The sequence below is a fragment of the Petaurus breviceps genome, unplaced genomic scaffold (genome assembly GCF_028583685.1).
Source record: "Petaurus breviceps papuanus isolate PSGF00001 unplaced genomic scaffold, PetGlider_PUasm1.0 688, whole genome shotgun sequence".
Taxonomy (NCBI): domain Eukaryota; kingdom Metazoa; phylum Chordata; class Mammalia; order Diprotodontia; family Petauridae; genus Petaurus; species Petaurus breviceps.
Genome location: NW_027186457.1, coordinates 3,115,009 through 3,130,982, shown reverse-complemented (window position 1 = coordinate 3,130,982; position 15,974 = coordinate 3,115,009). Strand labels below are relative to the sequence as shown.

Below are 15,974 nucleotides of genomic sequence, written 5' to 3'. Positions count from 1 at the left end.
TCTCTCTCTCTCTCTCTCTCTCTCTCTCTCTCTCTCTCTTTCTCTCTCTCAATAAGGCTGCGGGTTTGCAGCAGGACGGCGGCTGTTGCGCCAGCCATAGGATGTTGGTGACATGATTTTTCAGGGACGTGCCTTAGACGCTGGGTTCCCTCTACACTCCTGGATGCGCTCCTGGCACTGACGGTCCGGGAGTTCTCTCATTCCTCCGCTAAAATAAGCTTTGCTGCTCTCGGGGAGGGAGAAACAAGTTGGAATCCAACAGATTGTAGGGTTTTTCTTTTTGTGGCCCTCCCTGCGAGCGTCCCTGGAGGTGGCGTCTTAGTTCCGAAAGAAAGGCTTTTAGACTGCTAGGGACCAAGCTCCTTTCTCCGCTCATTCACAGCGCGTCTGGAGCAAGCGCATCTGTGCTGTCCGAGAAACTGGGTTAATTTATTAGGATAGTTTCCTAACCAGGGGGGGCAATAGAGAGGTGTATGTCTGTGTGCGTGTGTGTGTGCGTGCGTGCGATTATTTATATCGATCGTTCTGTCGATCGATCGATCTCCAATCTATGCATTCCGATCCGATCTATCATTTTCTTCTTACCAAGGGACTAGGGGCTGAAAAACAACGTAGTCTCAGCAACGTAATGTGGAAGTAAACGGATGCCCATAACTGGAGAGGCTGGACATCCGAGACATACACACCTGACTACAGAGAAAGACTATCTATGAGGGAGAAAAGATGTTTCCAGCTCATCCCGGTCCCCGATCACCCAGGGCCTGTTCTCCTCAGCTTTCTTGTCAGGTGTGGGAGGTGGTAGATAATCATCAGGCCCTGTGCGCTCGCTCTGCTACTTCGTGAACTTGATAGTTCGTCCCGGGAGACTCCTGTATTCTTGTTTGTCACCAAATGCAGAGCCTCTTTCCTCCCGTTGCTTTCTTTTCTGTTTCATTTATTTTATTATTATTGTTATTATCATTTGTCGGGGAAAGAAAGGGGCGTCATGGGGCTATGGTGGCTAGAGAATCTAAACTTGGAGCTGGGGTGAAAAAACTGTAGCCAAAACCCACCGACGTAGCTGCAGTAGGGAGAAGTGAAGATGTCTCCTCCCTCTCTAACTCTCCCTGCCCTTATTTTTTCCAATAAATTCATTTTGTTGCTTCTTTTGATTCTCATCACGTTTCCTTTTCTCCCTTTTTTACCCTCTCTTTCTCCCTCCCCCCCTTTTTTGTAAATTGGGTCGCATTGTTCCCTTTGTTTCCTTAATCCACCTTACATTAATCCAAATGGATGTAGCATGCTTTTCTCTTGGGAGTGAAGAAAGATACGGAGGTGGGAGGAGGGTAAAGGGAGATCTAGGTTCTGGGGCGGGGGGGGGGGGGGGGGGGGGGGGGGGCGCTGGGGGGATGGCGGTTACATTTTAAAATAATCCACAGATCAAAGATATTTCAATCCCTCCATAGGAAGAAAAGAAGGAGGAATACTGATTATAACTAGATGGATTTGGGAAGGGGGGACCACTGGGGAGGGAAGAATTCAGAATAATGGGAAGGGGGCGGTGTTGGAGTGAGGAAGGATTCATCATACCCATTCCGGGGAATTGTTATCCCTCACCCTATTCTGGATGGCCTTGCTGATCAAGTTAATATGTCATTGATTCATTTTTTTTAATGGGTCTTTGGGCCTCCAGATCATCAGGGACTGTGGGAAAGGGAATGGAGATAGAGTACTGGGAATTCATTGTGATTCTCTCAATGTCATAAAGGTAAATGACCTTATCTGTTCCCCCCAAAAGGAGGGTTTTCATACTTCTTTCGTCTCATAGCGCACTGGTTTGCAATTCCTAGTTAAGTGGACAGAAACACATCAAATCCATTAGATACTACTGTACATAAAATTCAAAATTCTAGTTCTCTTCAGAGGTGTGAAAGGAAAAACAAAGGCAGTAACACCAAACCATCTCCACCAAGAGACCATAGATTATGTTATTTTCAGTACTTGGCTATGATTCTGGAACACATCAGGCATCTTCCCTTTGAAACTTTGCTATTTTGTAAAAAAAAAAAATCAGCTCATCCCACATTTGAGCCATATAGTGTTTGTTGTGAAGGAAAATAAGAAGGGGGAAAAACACAACCAACCAAAAAAAATGCTTTAGTCTTTTATGATCCTTGGGGGAATCTCATAAAGAATTCAATTATGACTTTGCCAGGCAGTTAGGTTATATAGTCACCTGAAACTTGTGAAAATAAATATAATTCCATCCAATGCCACTCGAAGATATCTTCATATTTTACTCTGGAGCTTAATTGCCCCATATTGTCTTCTCCTTGTGTTTTGAATTCTGCATTTATCTTTAAAACCAAGTGGATTAACAGAGTCCTTGGAAGGAATTTTAACTGCTAGGCAAGTTAAATAAATAAAAACCTGCAGATTTAAAAGGGGGGAGAAGATCAAGTGAATAATGATTATTTACATAAGGGAAACAAAGTTTGGGTTTAGATCAGAGTTGGATGTGCTTACCCTCCTCACATATGGAAACGCTCAAGCAAATAGTTTCTGTAGTATTGGCTTTTAGTGATTGGAAATTAATCTATTTTGCTTTGTTTTTCTGCAGTTACCTTATTGGATTCCAGATCGGTTCAGGGAGAGCTTGGGTGGATAGCCAGCCCTTTGGAAGGAGGGGTAAGTTCTGAATGCGGAGTTGATCAAAAGAAGTTTCTTCTTCTTCTTCTTCTTTTTTTAAAGAGTGATTAGTAAGTTTCTGGAGAGTCCTAATGGCCCGATTATTGTTGATTGTGGTGAAGAGGTCAGATTTCCTCCATGGCCTATGAAGTGAATTAGGCTTTGTTGGAGAAATCCTATACTCCCCTTGGATAACTCTGTCATGGAAGAACTAGAAACCAAAAGGGCAGAAAGGGGTTTCAAAATTAGGAGATTGGTTGAGGCATGGACTTAGATGCCTATTTAAAACTAAAATACCGACAAGAAACATGATCTGGGGACCAAATTGGAATCTATGCCTATTTCTGTTACAGCCGTGGAAGACCTTACAGGGGTTAAATTGGGAGCGATTGTGTTATTTCCAGATTAAGAAAATGAATAAATAAAGATAGAGGAAGGAGAAGGCAGGTCTTACTGCATGCAAGCCAATCCATTTCTGAGGAAACACATATTGAAAGAGTCATAACTCCATATCACAACCTCCAGTCACTGGTGCTTCCCTCTGTACTCTGTGAGAAAGCCATCTGAAATCAGGCCAGTTGCATCTCTTGTCTTCAACAGAAACAGCCCAACAGCTTGGGTGTGTGCATTGTTTATGGTGAATGTGAAAAGTTAGAAAATTTCTAATCTAAGGTCATAGGGGTTGTTGGGATGGCTGGTTAAATAGGAGAGATCTCATCTTTGGTTCAAATATTCACTGTTAATTTGTCTCAGTATATGTAGCACTTGCCGAGCACTGCCTGCATCTGAAGATGTAAAAAAAATGAAAATAGGCAAATGGCAACATTTCTCCTCCTTCCCCATCCCCCCTTAATTATTAATCCTAGGAAACAGTCTTTGAAATATGTAAGCATTGTGCATCTTGCTCCTGCCAAATTAAAATAACTCTCAAATCCTTTAGAAATTAAACAAATGACCCTGCCTAACGCTCTTAGTATTCTGACTAAGATTCACTGATTGAAAATAATGGGGTTGCAAGATTAAGAGGCTTTACTGAACAAAATACAAGAACTAGTCCCCAGTATGGTGCCACACACCCATGAGCTGAATAAACACTTGAGTGATTTATAAGGAAAAAGATTTATAGGAGCTTTTGCAGGTGAACATGTTCTCCTTCCAAAAATAAGGCAAAGAAATGGTTAGTAGAGCTGAAGAAATTTTAGACTGCCTTGTAAAGGCCTTTATTCTAGCAGATACTTGTCCGTCTGAGGCAAATAATAATGTAATATTAGTTTGCCTCATTTTTTGTTTTCTTTTTTTGTCTGAACTTGACTGTAGTTTTCAGTAGTTTTTGTGCTGAAAAATAGTAGACTGTCCTCAAAACCATTTTTAAGGGACCCAGTGATTGGCAGGTCTCTGGAAGTGTAGACAGGCTGTATTCACTGTTGATTGTAGGCAATTGCCCTCATCCTTTGACAGTGGAGAAAGGTACAGCTTTATCTTAGTGAGAGTCAGGCTTCTTGTTAATCCTATACCCTGGAAAGGTCACTGATTCCTACAGGCTTCTGTGGCTGCACCAGGGGTACTTCTCTGTAGATTAAAATCTGTGAGAACTACCAGTAAAATTGAAGATGGAAGGTGTCAGTGAATTATTAATCATGTTCATTTGCCAGATTTTTCTTATGGAAAGCTATTCTCCAGTTTGAGGAGGGAATACCTACAGTTTTACGTTGGACCTGACATTTCACTAAATCCCAGTACATGTGGCCTACTTTAAGCAAGTTAGTGGCAAATTTTAGGGCCTACTGTACTGTCTGTCTGGTTCTTTGCAAATTTATATCGCAAATTAACATATCTTCAATTTTTCTTTTTCAGAATTGTTGAAAAAGCATCCTGGTCAGTTTTTGTAGACAGAAAACTTTCTCTTTCTTTCTCTTTCTAAAAACTGTGATAGTTTATTAATTTATATATTGAAAACTATTCCTGGATAAATATATATACTGCAGAACTGCCTTATGGGTCTGTTGTAGACAATCTTTATATGTCCACAAACATAATTATGTTATTATGAGATTGTGGTGATGGAACTTATGAATTATATACCACTACCTATTCCCCAATACAGAGTAGCCCAAGTACAGCTAATATTCTGAATTATAAACTTAATTTATGATTTTATCTAAATTTAGTAGTTGAAAAAGTATAATGCCTCAAAGTTCAAATAGGGGTTGAATTGGATTGTTAAAGCTAAGTCTTTTTTTTTTTAACTGCTTATCATATGTAGTGATATGCAAACTTGAAAGTGCTTTAGAATGTAATATAAAGTTAGGTATTATAATTATGGTTGTTATTTACAACATTTGATATCTTTTTTGGTTGGGAATCTGAAATATAGTCATCTTGAGATAATAGTGACCACCATACCAGCCACAAAGATTGATTTTTGTTCATAAGAACACATTTTGGAAAAGATATCAAGCAAATCATCATAGGTCATGGGAGACTCCTTATTCTCTCCCACCTTCATCCATGAGACCAGTCCTACAGAACCTAATCTCCATAGCATCCTTTTAACACAGGCTTTCATTCAGGAGTAATTCTCATTTAAAAGAGCTGACCACTCATGCTCTTGCTCTGTATACCCTAGGATGCAGTGAATGGAGAGTTTTGTCAGTGGCTCAGTTAATTTGAGCTATGTAGCTAGTCAAGCAGGAAGCATCAGTGGAAAAAGTCCACTTTGGGGCTTTGGATATCCTGTTTCATACTGTGTACACAAAACCTGTGTGTCCCAGTTTAGATTAGCATATTCCCTTTGCTCTGAGATGGAATAACTTAGTGAATATTTCTTGGGGGGGGGATTATATGTTGGACTCATCAATTATTTTCCCAAATAAAAGGAATTATGACTATTTCTTGGGGAGAGCTTATGTGTTGGATTCATCACCTATTTTCCTGAATAAAGAAAATTACTGGCAATTGCTTACTAATTAGAAGGAAGAAAATCAGTTTTGATTCATACTGTATACTTACTTCATCCCTGGCCCTAGCTCCCTCAATCCAACTTTCTCAATGGTGGCAGATAAAATAAAGAATTTATATAATATGAACTCTCATGTATACATTTTATTCACTACTAAAATTCAGTAGTATCTCTGGGGATGCCTCTGGAAGATATGTAATCATTTAATATAATTCTTTGATCAAATGAAGGTTTAAGTGGAACTATCATGTAATACACATTTTAAAGTCATCTCTTTTCTTTCTAGAGATACTACTCTGTTTCTACTCTGGCAGATTTATGTCAGGTTTGTAGAAATTCAATAGATTGGATCTTAATGAGTGATTTGGATGGATAATCCATCTCATGGCTTTGCCAGCCTATTACATTTCCAAACCTACCTCCCTATAGGGTGGGGCATCTTTAACAAGTGGTAAGGGAAGTGTGTGGTACCATGGAAAGAACCCTCCATTTGAAGTCAAAGGACCTGGGTGCCGATCCCACCTCAAACATGACCTATGTGACCATGGGCAAGTCCCTTCCTGAGCCTCAGTTTCCTCATCCATTAAATGAAGGGGTTGAATGATATGGTCTCTAGATTTGTAATCCTTTGAATATCAAATAGGACCAAGCAGATTTTCCAGGCACATCAAATTCAGGCTGTATGTCACGGCTCCCACTCTTGTTAAATTTTTTTATTCTTGGTGACATAATTTCCATCTGCTAGTTTATTTTCCACTCTTCAAGGCAGATTTAGAGTGAAATAAAATGGGTTCAATGCCATTTTCCTTTCTTAAAACTTCTGGATTTTTGAAATTTCAAAAAGAATAAACAAACATACAAGATGATTATAGGAACAAATGCTTTTAAAGTTAGAGCTGCCATTGCAAATGGCCCCATATCTGTTATTTTTGGCTTTGCTGTTGACTGCCCATTTTCTTGGGATTACTTGGGATCACAGAATGGTGTGAATGTGTTTTTTTTTCTTTTTAAAGAATAGTGATTGTGCCAAAAAGAAAGACTGACATTTTTTAGGTATTAGGGAGCAAAGTTCTTACAGGAGTTCTACTAATTAACTGATAATTGTCTTCCTTTGGCAAGCTACACTCTTCCTGTCCTTAATTTGCAGGTCTCTGCTCAATTGTTGAAACAATACACATTGCTGGGTTTTCATTTATAAGCAAATTTGAACTGTTGCCACTTCCAATTGAAACTGTTGTAATAGGTGAACTCGAGGCTGCTAGACCACCAGAAATAACTGTGGAGAACTCAGACAATAAACTCACCATAAATAGGATTACCTGAGTCTTTGGCTCTTATTCAAGAAATAGAACCAAGGAAAAAATGCTTAGCCACCAAGATATCTTATAACTGATTATGATCATGTTTCTCATAAGAGACTTTTGTAGTTGGTTTTCATATTTCTTGGGTTTTGTATATCCATCTTTTAGTAGTTCTGATGTTGGAAACAAATAAAATTAGGATCTTACCAGAGGAAGAAAGAATGATCAAGTCATACTTTGATGTAAATTTTCATTGTGTTTATTTCTCTTTGGATATTCACAGTGGGAAGAAGTGAGCATTATGGATGAGAAAAACACTCCAATCCGTACTTACCAAGTCTGCAATGTGATGGAGTCCAGCCAAAACAACTGGTTACGAACTGATTGGATTCCCCGAGAAGGGGCTCAGAGGGTGTATATTGAGATTAAATTCACACTGAGGGACTGCAATAGCTTACCAGGAGTTATGGGAACTTGCAAAGAGACTTTTAACTTGTACTACTATGAATCTAACAATGACAAAGAGCGCTTTATCAGAGAAAGCCAGTTTGCCAAGATTGACACCATTGCTGCTGATGAGAGCTTCACCCAAGTGGACATTGGTGACAGAATCATGAAGTTGAACACTGAGATAAGAGATGTTGGGCCATTGAGCAAGAAAGGGTTCTACTTGGCTTTTCAGGATGTTGGAGCTTGCATTGCCCTAGTGTCTGTTCGAGTTTTTTATAAGAAGTGCCCATTGACAGTTCGAAATCTGGCTCAGTTTCCAGACACCATCACTGGGGCTGATACATCCTCCCTAGTGGAAGTTCGAGGCTCTTGTGTCAACAACTCAGAAGAGAAGGATGTGCCAAAAATGTATTGTGGGGCAGATGGCGAATGGCTGGTACCCATTGGCAACTGTCTATGCAATGCTGGGCATGAAGAGAGAAATGGAGAATGCCAAGGTAGGAACAGCCATATTGTACTTTTCATTAGGGCTTAGTGCACATAATTAAATCAGAGATGAGACTAAATGGAGTAAAGCCAGTAATTAGCAGCCCCTGTGGGATGCAGTGGGACAGAGGGGTCTAATGAGCAAGTCCAAAAGCTCCAGGTGGCAAGGCTAAGACGTTTATAATTCTGACAAAACAAATGATCTTGCTATAATCAGCAGAAGGTCAAACACATTTGCTAACAGGCTCTTAGATCCGAACTGGCTTGATGTATCCTATGCAATTTAAATGAACCCACTGAAGCAATAGATACACTTGACTGGTCCTCGCTTAAAGAGAGAGGGCACTCATTTCTTGAGTCATAGTTTTCCTAGTAGGAACATTTGGTAAAGTAGCAAAGCACTAACATGTGTGTCGACATGTGTTAATGTATGGGTAGAGTCAGATATGATGAGATGATTGGGTCATTCCAATCTAACTAGTTCAGTTGATTAAAATGGACCCACTCTGAGCAGTTTGTCCATTAACACTGTGACCCCATTCATCTTTGGACAAACGTGCCACAAACTGGTAAGGCTGTTTCTCCCAGGCACTCACTTCCACTAGGCACAGATAGACACAACCTACAAGTAAAATTAATTTTGACATAAACCCCCTTTATTTCCCCTAGGAGGTGGTACAAAGTTGGTAAGAGCTCTTTGATTTAATTTGTGGTCATAAGCAGTAAACTGGGATTTGTTTTGATTGCTCTAGCCTCCTAAGAAGTCTAAGCAGTTTATCTCATTAATGACTAATGGCAATTTTGTTGAGTAATATCTGTGTGTAGTTTTTTTTTTTTTAGCTTTCTGTAGCTTTCTGTTTCAAGCAGAAGACTTTGATTTTGTTTGTGTTTGTATACATATATGTGTATATATGTATATGTGTATGTATGCATATATATTAAATTCTTTTTATAGTTATTATGCTTCTGTGATAGGGTTAAAAATTCATTTGTAATGCCCTCTGGGTCTGTGCATTGATAGGAATAAAAGGTTACCAGAAAGACAAAATTATCCAATACTTTCCTAATCTGATTTTTAAAAGTATTTACCAATGATTTTTATTTTTGTTGTTTTTATTATTGATATCAGGACTAAACCGTTCCAGTCTAGCATAACTGGGAATTGTCTCATAAGTAGCTTATCAGATTTTGCATTGCTGAGCAATAGATGGAATTGCCACATGTTCACCTGATTTGGTCATTAGGGTGACTAAGGGAGCTGATTGCCAAATGGCTTTTCAAGTCTTTTAACTAACTTAAAGGAGAGAATTGATGAACGGTGTGGCACTACAATTGATTGAAAGGCAGACAATATTTATGGCTTTTTAAAAGAAGGACTCAGATCATAGAAATGTATTGAATTTGACTTTCATCGTTCATAGAAGTTGATGAGATATTTGAAAAGGAGTTTTAATGGCAGCTTTCCTGAGGTATTGTTGTTTTTCTTTTGGGGGAGGTAACTATTTTCAGTTCTTGTTTAATTTCATTATAAAATAACAAGAAAGGTTGTCTGTCAACCATTCCTGCAGACCCAGCCTAAGAAAGTAATTTGAATTTAAACATCACACTTGAAATACTTTCAAAACTTTAATTCCCTGGCTTTTCATTGGTTTGCCCTTGAGTTAATACCACTGTTTAGCTTATGCCACATTGAAAACTTGTGATCCTTTCTGGCATTCTGATGAGAAAATACATAAGCATATCTTATAAGTAACTAAATTACAATGATGGCAAAAATTGAAAAAAAATTGAAAAACGACAACTTATATAATATCTCTACACATCAAGAAGCATTGAAAACACTTTTGGCTTCCCGTTCCCATTAAATACTTACTCTTTGAGCATTAGTAGCTATCCAAAGTTATTGCTTTCCAATTGTTGCAGAGTCCAACAACTCATATATTGTTATGTGTGAGGGTTCCTGACATTTTTACAACTGAAATTAGTTGTGGGGGGGGAGAGGAGAAAAAGATGGAAAGGAAAGTGAATGAAAAGACAATTGACTCATCTAGTGATTTTTTTTTTTTAAATGGAACTAATCATGGGAATTTAGAAGGGAGGAAGCAGAATAAAATACCACCTAGGAGAAGGTCCATGAGGAGTTGTTGAGTGAGTCAGGTGTAGTCTATTTCCTGAGCAAACTGGTTTTAGCTTAAGAACCTCCTGTTTATTGGTTGATACTAGAGATATGTTGAATCATTTTAGAATGAATGAATATATGGAGAATTTTTCAGAGGTTCTACCTATACCTTCAGAGAACTTTATTTAGACTGGTCTTGCTTGGTCTTTCTCAAATATCTTCTGCAGGATGTCGCTATCCCTAGCCCCCTATTCAGTAACAATCTCTGATCAAATCATAGGTATCAGAGAGGAAACATTTAAATGATGAAGAATTCTTCCAATGCTAAATTAGTGTGGCTTTTTTTCACATGACTTAAGACAGTTAAAAAAAATCAATGTAAATAAAACCTATTCCCTTCCATGGTAATTGTGGTTTCATTTCTATCATAATCCTTATCCCAAGTTCATAGGGACAGTGGTTGAGGGCAGAGCACTTTCTAGTAATATGGGTTTCTCTCTGATATTAGGGCTATAGTTCTACCCAAAGAAGTTAAACATTTGAATCTTTTATTCCTCTTGAAAATTCTGCAGCAGAAGATAAAAGGTGGAAGATATTGGAGAAAGAACAATTTCTATTCGTTTCTTGATGTCTTAGAAAGAAATACAGTTTTCTATTGGGTGAGATGAGTTGGGGGTGGGGGCTGGGCAAGAGAGAATCTGGGTAAAAAAAGCTTAAGCTTAAGAAAACCTATAGAGCAGAGTCCTGGTACAGGCTTCAGAACTCTGGGGGCAGGTTCCGCCCCAATTGTTTTTTCAATGGGTCTACTGTGGCAGGATAAATACAAGAGAAGGGGAAAGGTCACCTGCTTCCTCATCCATCTTCCTTGGGTGCTTGGAGGTCAGAGCTAAGATTGATTAAGATCTTAAATGTTTGACAAAAGATTCGTGGGCAAAAATGGCCATGTGGCTGAGGGCCTGTGGTGTCCTGTTGTTTGAGATATAACCCTGGTCATCTGGTGGAGTCTTCAGGGGACCTTGGGGACAGAACTACATTTCCTCTTGCTGCTCTTACCTACAAGTAGTACATGCTAATGGAGGCCAAGAATGAAGAAGCATGTCAAAAGTTTAGAAGGTGACTCTTGGTTTGCCCCGCAAAGCAGCTGCAAGTTCATTCTAGCTTCTGTTCTTGAATAACATTTTCTGAAATGATTTTGTTCACTTGCACTGAGACAACAAAGACTGTTAAGTAACTCTTCTGCCCTCTCAAAAAGAGTGTATGTCTGGAGTTAGAAGTCTGAACTTCTGGAAGGGCTTGGTACTGAGGATAATTGTGTCATGCTGTCAAGAAAGGAGAAAGAAATCCACCTTAACTCTCCCCTACTTTTTTACCCCTGAGGAAATGTTCCAGATGTTTTTATGGTTATTTTTCATTACTTCAGAAATATTAAACAGTTCTATTAGGGGGTGTGGGAATTGGAGGAAAGGAGACTCTTTTTATTTATTTATTTTTTGGCAAAGTTTGTAAACTGAGAAGTTAATCCCAAGATGTATAAATATTTACTCTTTTTAGTTTCTAAAACATTAATAAACAATGTTGTAGGAGAAACTTCATGAAAAATACTGGCAGCAAAGTAGAAAATTGCCTTATGTAGTAACTATTTGAAGACCAAAATGATAAAAATTTGGGGGTAGAGTCAACCTGGATAGATATGTAATCTTACTTGAAATTAGTCATTTTGATGACGTAAATCATGGGACCTGTTTTGTATTTAGTGGTATACATGTCTTTTTCTAGGAAGGTGGGGAAAATATTTTATTTAAAATCTTCAAAAAAAAGAGGAAAAATAAAGAAAGGGCCAATAGATATAGCAGGTCAAGATGTCTTCACGTTTGTAAAACTGAACATTTCGATTTTATACTCTTGCTCAAGAGAAATCGATAGCAAGAAAGTGAATACTCTTGTTTTTTCTAACAGATTTCAGTGGGCCTAAGGAGAAGGAATAGTGAGAAAATATTTAACATGTAGTTTGTTCAGAATACCCTTGCTATTTTTTTTTAAATTTTCTTTTACCTTTGATAAGTGTCCTTAGGAAGCAATCACTTGAATAGCATGGTTGCTTTTATCTCAGAGGCTTTGAAACATACCTATGATTGTTGAAAGGAGAATTTCATTTTATATCAGAAGAGCAGGGTTTAATTATGATCCTTTTCCTCCTCTGCTATACCATTTTTCTTCTGTTTGTGACCAGATTTTTGTAGGACTTGAGCAGTGACCTATTCTTGTCACACCAAACGTGATATAGTCAATCTTTCAGTCAGAGAGTTTTCACTATGACACTTGAAATTTTCAGATTCTCCCCATATCCATACAATTTAGATGGGTTCCTTTAGACCCAACCTAAGGAATAGTTTATTCAGTGTTTACTAGTTGCAAAATATTGCATTAGGTATTGGCAATACAAAAACTAAATAAGAACAGTTCCTACCCTCAAGGAGTTTACATTCGGGGGCGGGGGGGGAAGAGAGAAGTGAGATGCTTTTAACATGATTCCATCTAAATTGTATGGTTGTAATTGAATTAATTTAATCCTGCCCCATGTTTTAACATACATCGTCTTGGACCTATCATATTTTAATTCATTGTGGGTTTTTTGTTTTATTTTGTTCTGGGTTTCTTTGTGAGGTATGGAGAATCTGGACATGAACTTTGTCTCTTTGCAGAGACATGCACTTTGGTGAGGTGTTATAGGAAACTCCTGATTGGGCCCGAGTGACACGGAGTTATCCTGACCATGATTGGAGACTCAGAGTCAGAGGGGGTGGAGTGTCATTGAGAAATCTTTATCATCTTATGTAGTCCATGAGATCTTGTGCTCATACTGCAGTCTTCATTATCATATGGGAGTGGGGCATACCACCTCTTTCTGGATGTCCAAGGTAATTAAAATACTCTTCAAAGGAAGATTGGTCCAGAAGGGAAAAGGGCAGAATCATCTGTATAGTGGGTCCTTTACTTTGTCACCATCATCTTTGAGGATCTTTCCACCATTTACTGGTGATCACTTAGGAGTTCCCCAAGTCAACTTCAAAGGGTATATGCCTCCCCCCGACCTCCCCCATCAAAATATAGCTTATTTCTTACTCTATGAGAGGTGCCTCAATCTAGCAAACCGAAGTTTCCTCTACCTAATACAATGCACTGCATAGAGAAGGAAGGTAATAGATACTTCTTTATATGAATGAATGAATGAACTTCTGAGTCATTAAAATTTTATCAAAAATGCCTTCTTTAGAAACAAAATAATAAAGAACTAGTTGCATTATACAATTGGTGCAGCTAGGGGGAGCAGTGGGTAGAGCATTGGACCTGAAGTCAGGAAGACTTGAGTTGAAGTCTGACTTCAGACACTATCGGTATTACCCTGGGGAAGTCACTTAATATCTATCTGCCTTAGTTTCCTCATATGTAAAAGGGGGATAATAATAGCACCTACCTCCCAAAATTGTTGTGAGAATCAAATAATATTAGCAAAATACTTTGAAAAGCTTAAAGCACTATTTAAATGCTATTATAATTATTAGAATTTTTCTGACTATGCTTACTTTGTACAGAAGAGGCTATCACCCTTCTATGCATCTCTTTGCATATACATAGATCTACATAGACACGTATCTATATGTTTATATATTATTTATATAGGTATATAATTTATACATTTATGTTTATAATTTATATACATGCATTTATATGTATATATGCATAAGTGTGTATATGTGTGTGTATGCATGTGTATATGTATGTGTGTATCTGGATACCAATCAGGAGTTCCATGTGTCATCTTCACAAGATTCCCGCCTCCTGCAAAGAGCCAGACCTCATGTCTCGCTCTGTGAGAGGTGCCTCAGTTTATTGAATCAAAGATTCTTCTGCTCAGTATAATTCACTGCATAGAGTAAAAGCTTAATAAATACTTTTTGGATAAATAAACTTTTTATATGGATGTATATACACATACAAAGCATATGTATACCCATATAGCTACATATAATATATACATACACATGCATATGAGATGTTTATATATGAGCACATACATAGAGAGAAGTGGAGAAGAGGGGGGAGAGAGAGAGAGAGAGAGAGAGAGAGAGAGAGATGGATGCATGGAAGGGTATAATAGTCTCTTCTGTACAGAATAAAAATACTCACAAAAAATAGTAATAATTATAATAGTATATACTCACATATATAACACACATTCCTGAAATGTGTGTGTGTATGTGTGTGTATGTATGGTGGGGCATTGAAATTAGGAAACATACAAGACAACCTCATTTGCTATTGACTAACTGTTATATCAAGCATCTCTCCTTCATGGAGTTTTGCTTTGGGGTTCATGGGAAAGTGCTTTATCTAAATCTGTGTAATAATAAAGAATCCCATAAGAGTGTTGTATAGGGTAGTTCTTACGGTATATTCATAAACCTTATAGTGCTTTCATGATGAAAGGCAAGGGACTGAGAGCATCTCCTCTTCAATGCCTAAAACTATCTACAAAGCATGGAGTTGTGGAGATTTGGCAACTGCACCTTTGAACATGTGGATGGTTCAAAGATATCATTCAAGCTTCAGAACGAATTTTTCTCGTTTTATTGGCTCCATTGATCAGATTGGTGGGATCATTGTCCATTTCCATTATGCCCTCAGTGTGCATAGTTTAAAATTATAATTCTTTGCAACAGGATATGCTGCCATTTTAGATCTTCCAGTCTTGAATTAGACTTGAATTTCCATCCACTTTGTGAGTGATTAACAATACTTTCATTAAAATGGACTTTAAATTTTGGTCATCTCTAAACTGAAAATTAGAAATGGGGAAGCTTCAGAGAGAGCTTAGGACACAACTCTATTTGTTCAACGTTTATGATGTATCCATACAATTAAACATACTGCATATAGATCATGGCTGTTTAAGTACTATTTATCTCTGTTCAATAACATGGTTCAATGATCACTGATTTTTATTGCTCTTGTAAGAAGAAACAATGCAAACAACCCTTGGCTGTACCCTTGTCTCTTTTGAGACTTATCTTTTTTTCACTTGTGGTGTAAACCTTCCTCATTGCATCCCATTATGGCTGGTCCTTTTGATATGTCTTTAGGGAGAGCAGGTGAGGTCACAGAATTTCATGATCCAGGAGACAATTAACACTCCCATGACTAAATGGACATTTTATGAATATTCAGACCTTGTTCAGCTCCCTGGGAAACAAAACTGTTGGTACCCCTTCTCGTCCTTCCCACTGGGGCCTCTGAAAGTTTTTTTTGTGTGTGTGTGTGTGTGTGTGAATGGGGATTGTCAGCTGTCTGGCCAGTCTTCCCTTTTCAAGCAGCAGATTCCTCATTTGCATATTTTGTATACACCCTCATGCAAAACAGCACACCCATTTCCCCCTTTCACAAAAGAGATAAGAGCTTCCTTTGGAAACCCTAGCCAAAATCCCCTTCTGTTTATGCAGAACCCCGTGATTTGGATTCCATGCAAATTAATTCAGTTTTGATTTTAATGTTTTGTTGAAGAGATTGGGGGGTGGAGGTTGGGGGCAGGGAGTTGTCCCTATTTGCACAGGACTCCTTTTGTCCCTGTGGTCTTAGCTTTGCCCCGTGGCTGGGTTTCACTCTCTCCAGCTCTATACCAAACAACTGAACCCCTTTGCTGCTCATTTCATTTTGACCTTTGGGAAGTAGTTTCACATTGGAGAATCCTTTCCTCTACAGCCAAGACTGTTTTGACTGTAGACTTTGGTCTTGTCTTTCTGGTGGAAAGTGGTGGGAGGAGATGACAGAACTCATTGGCCTGGGACATTGACAGGTATCTGTCAGTAAAAGCAAATTGTAAAGTGACAGTTACAACTGCTTCTTTTGTGGGAAATACTTCTGTGTTTCAGAAGTCACCAAAAAGGATCTGAGAGGGGAATGGTGGTGATAAGTGACACTGAAAAATGTTTATGTA

General features: G+C 38.3%; 1 protein-coding gene across 4 annotated transcripts in view; it reads left to right on the top strand.

Moving 5' to 3' along the window:
* The window catches only part of EPHA4 (EPH receptor A4), a 182,982-nt gene that overhangs the window by 999 nt on the left and 166,009 nt on the right, over nt 1-15,974 (top strand). For all 4 annotated transcript variants that reach the window (XM_069104513.1, XM_069104511.1, XM_069104512.1 and 1 more), the window contains exons 2-3: nt 2,600-2,667; nt 7,211-7,874. In XM_069104513.1, coding sequence (XP_068960614.1) covers nt 2,600-2,667; nt 7,211-7,874 — 732 coding nt within the window. The remainder of the gene's footprint in view (nt 1-2,599; nt 2,668-7,210; nt 7,875-15,974) is intronic.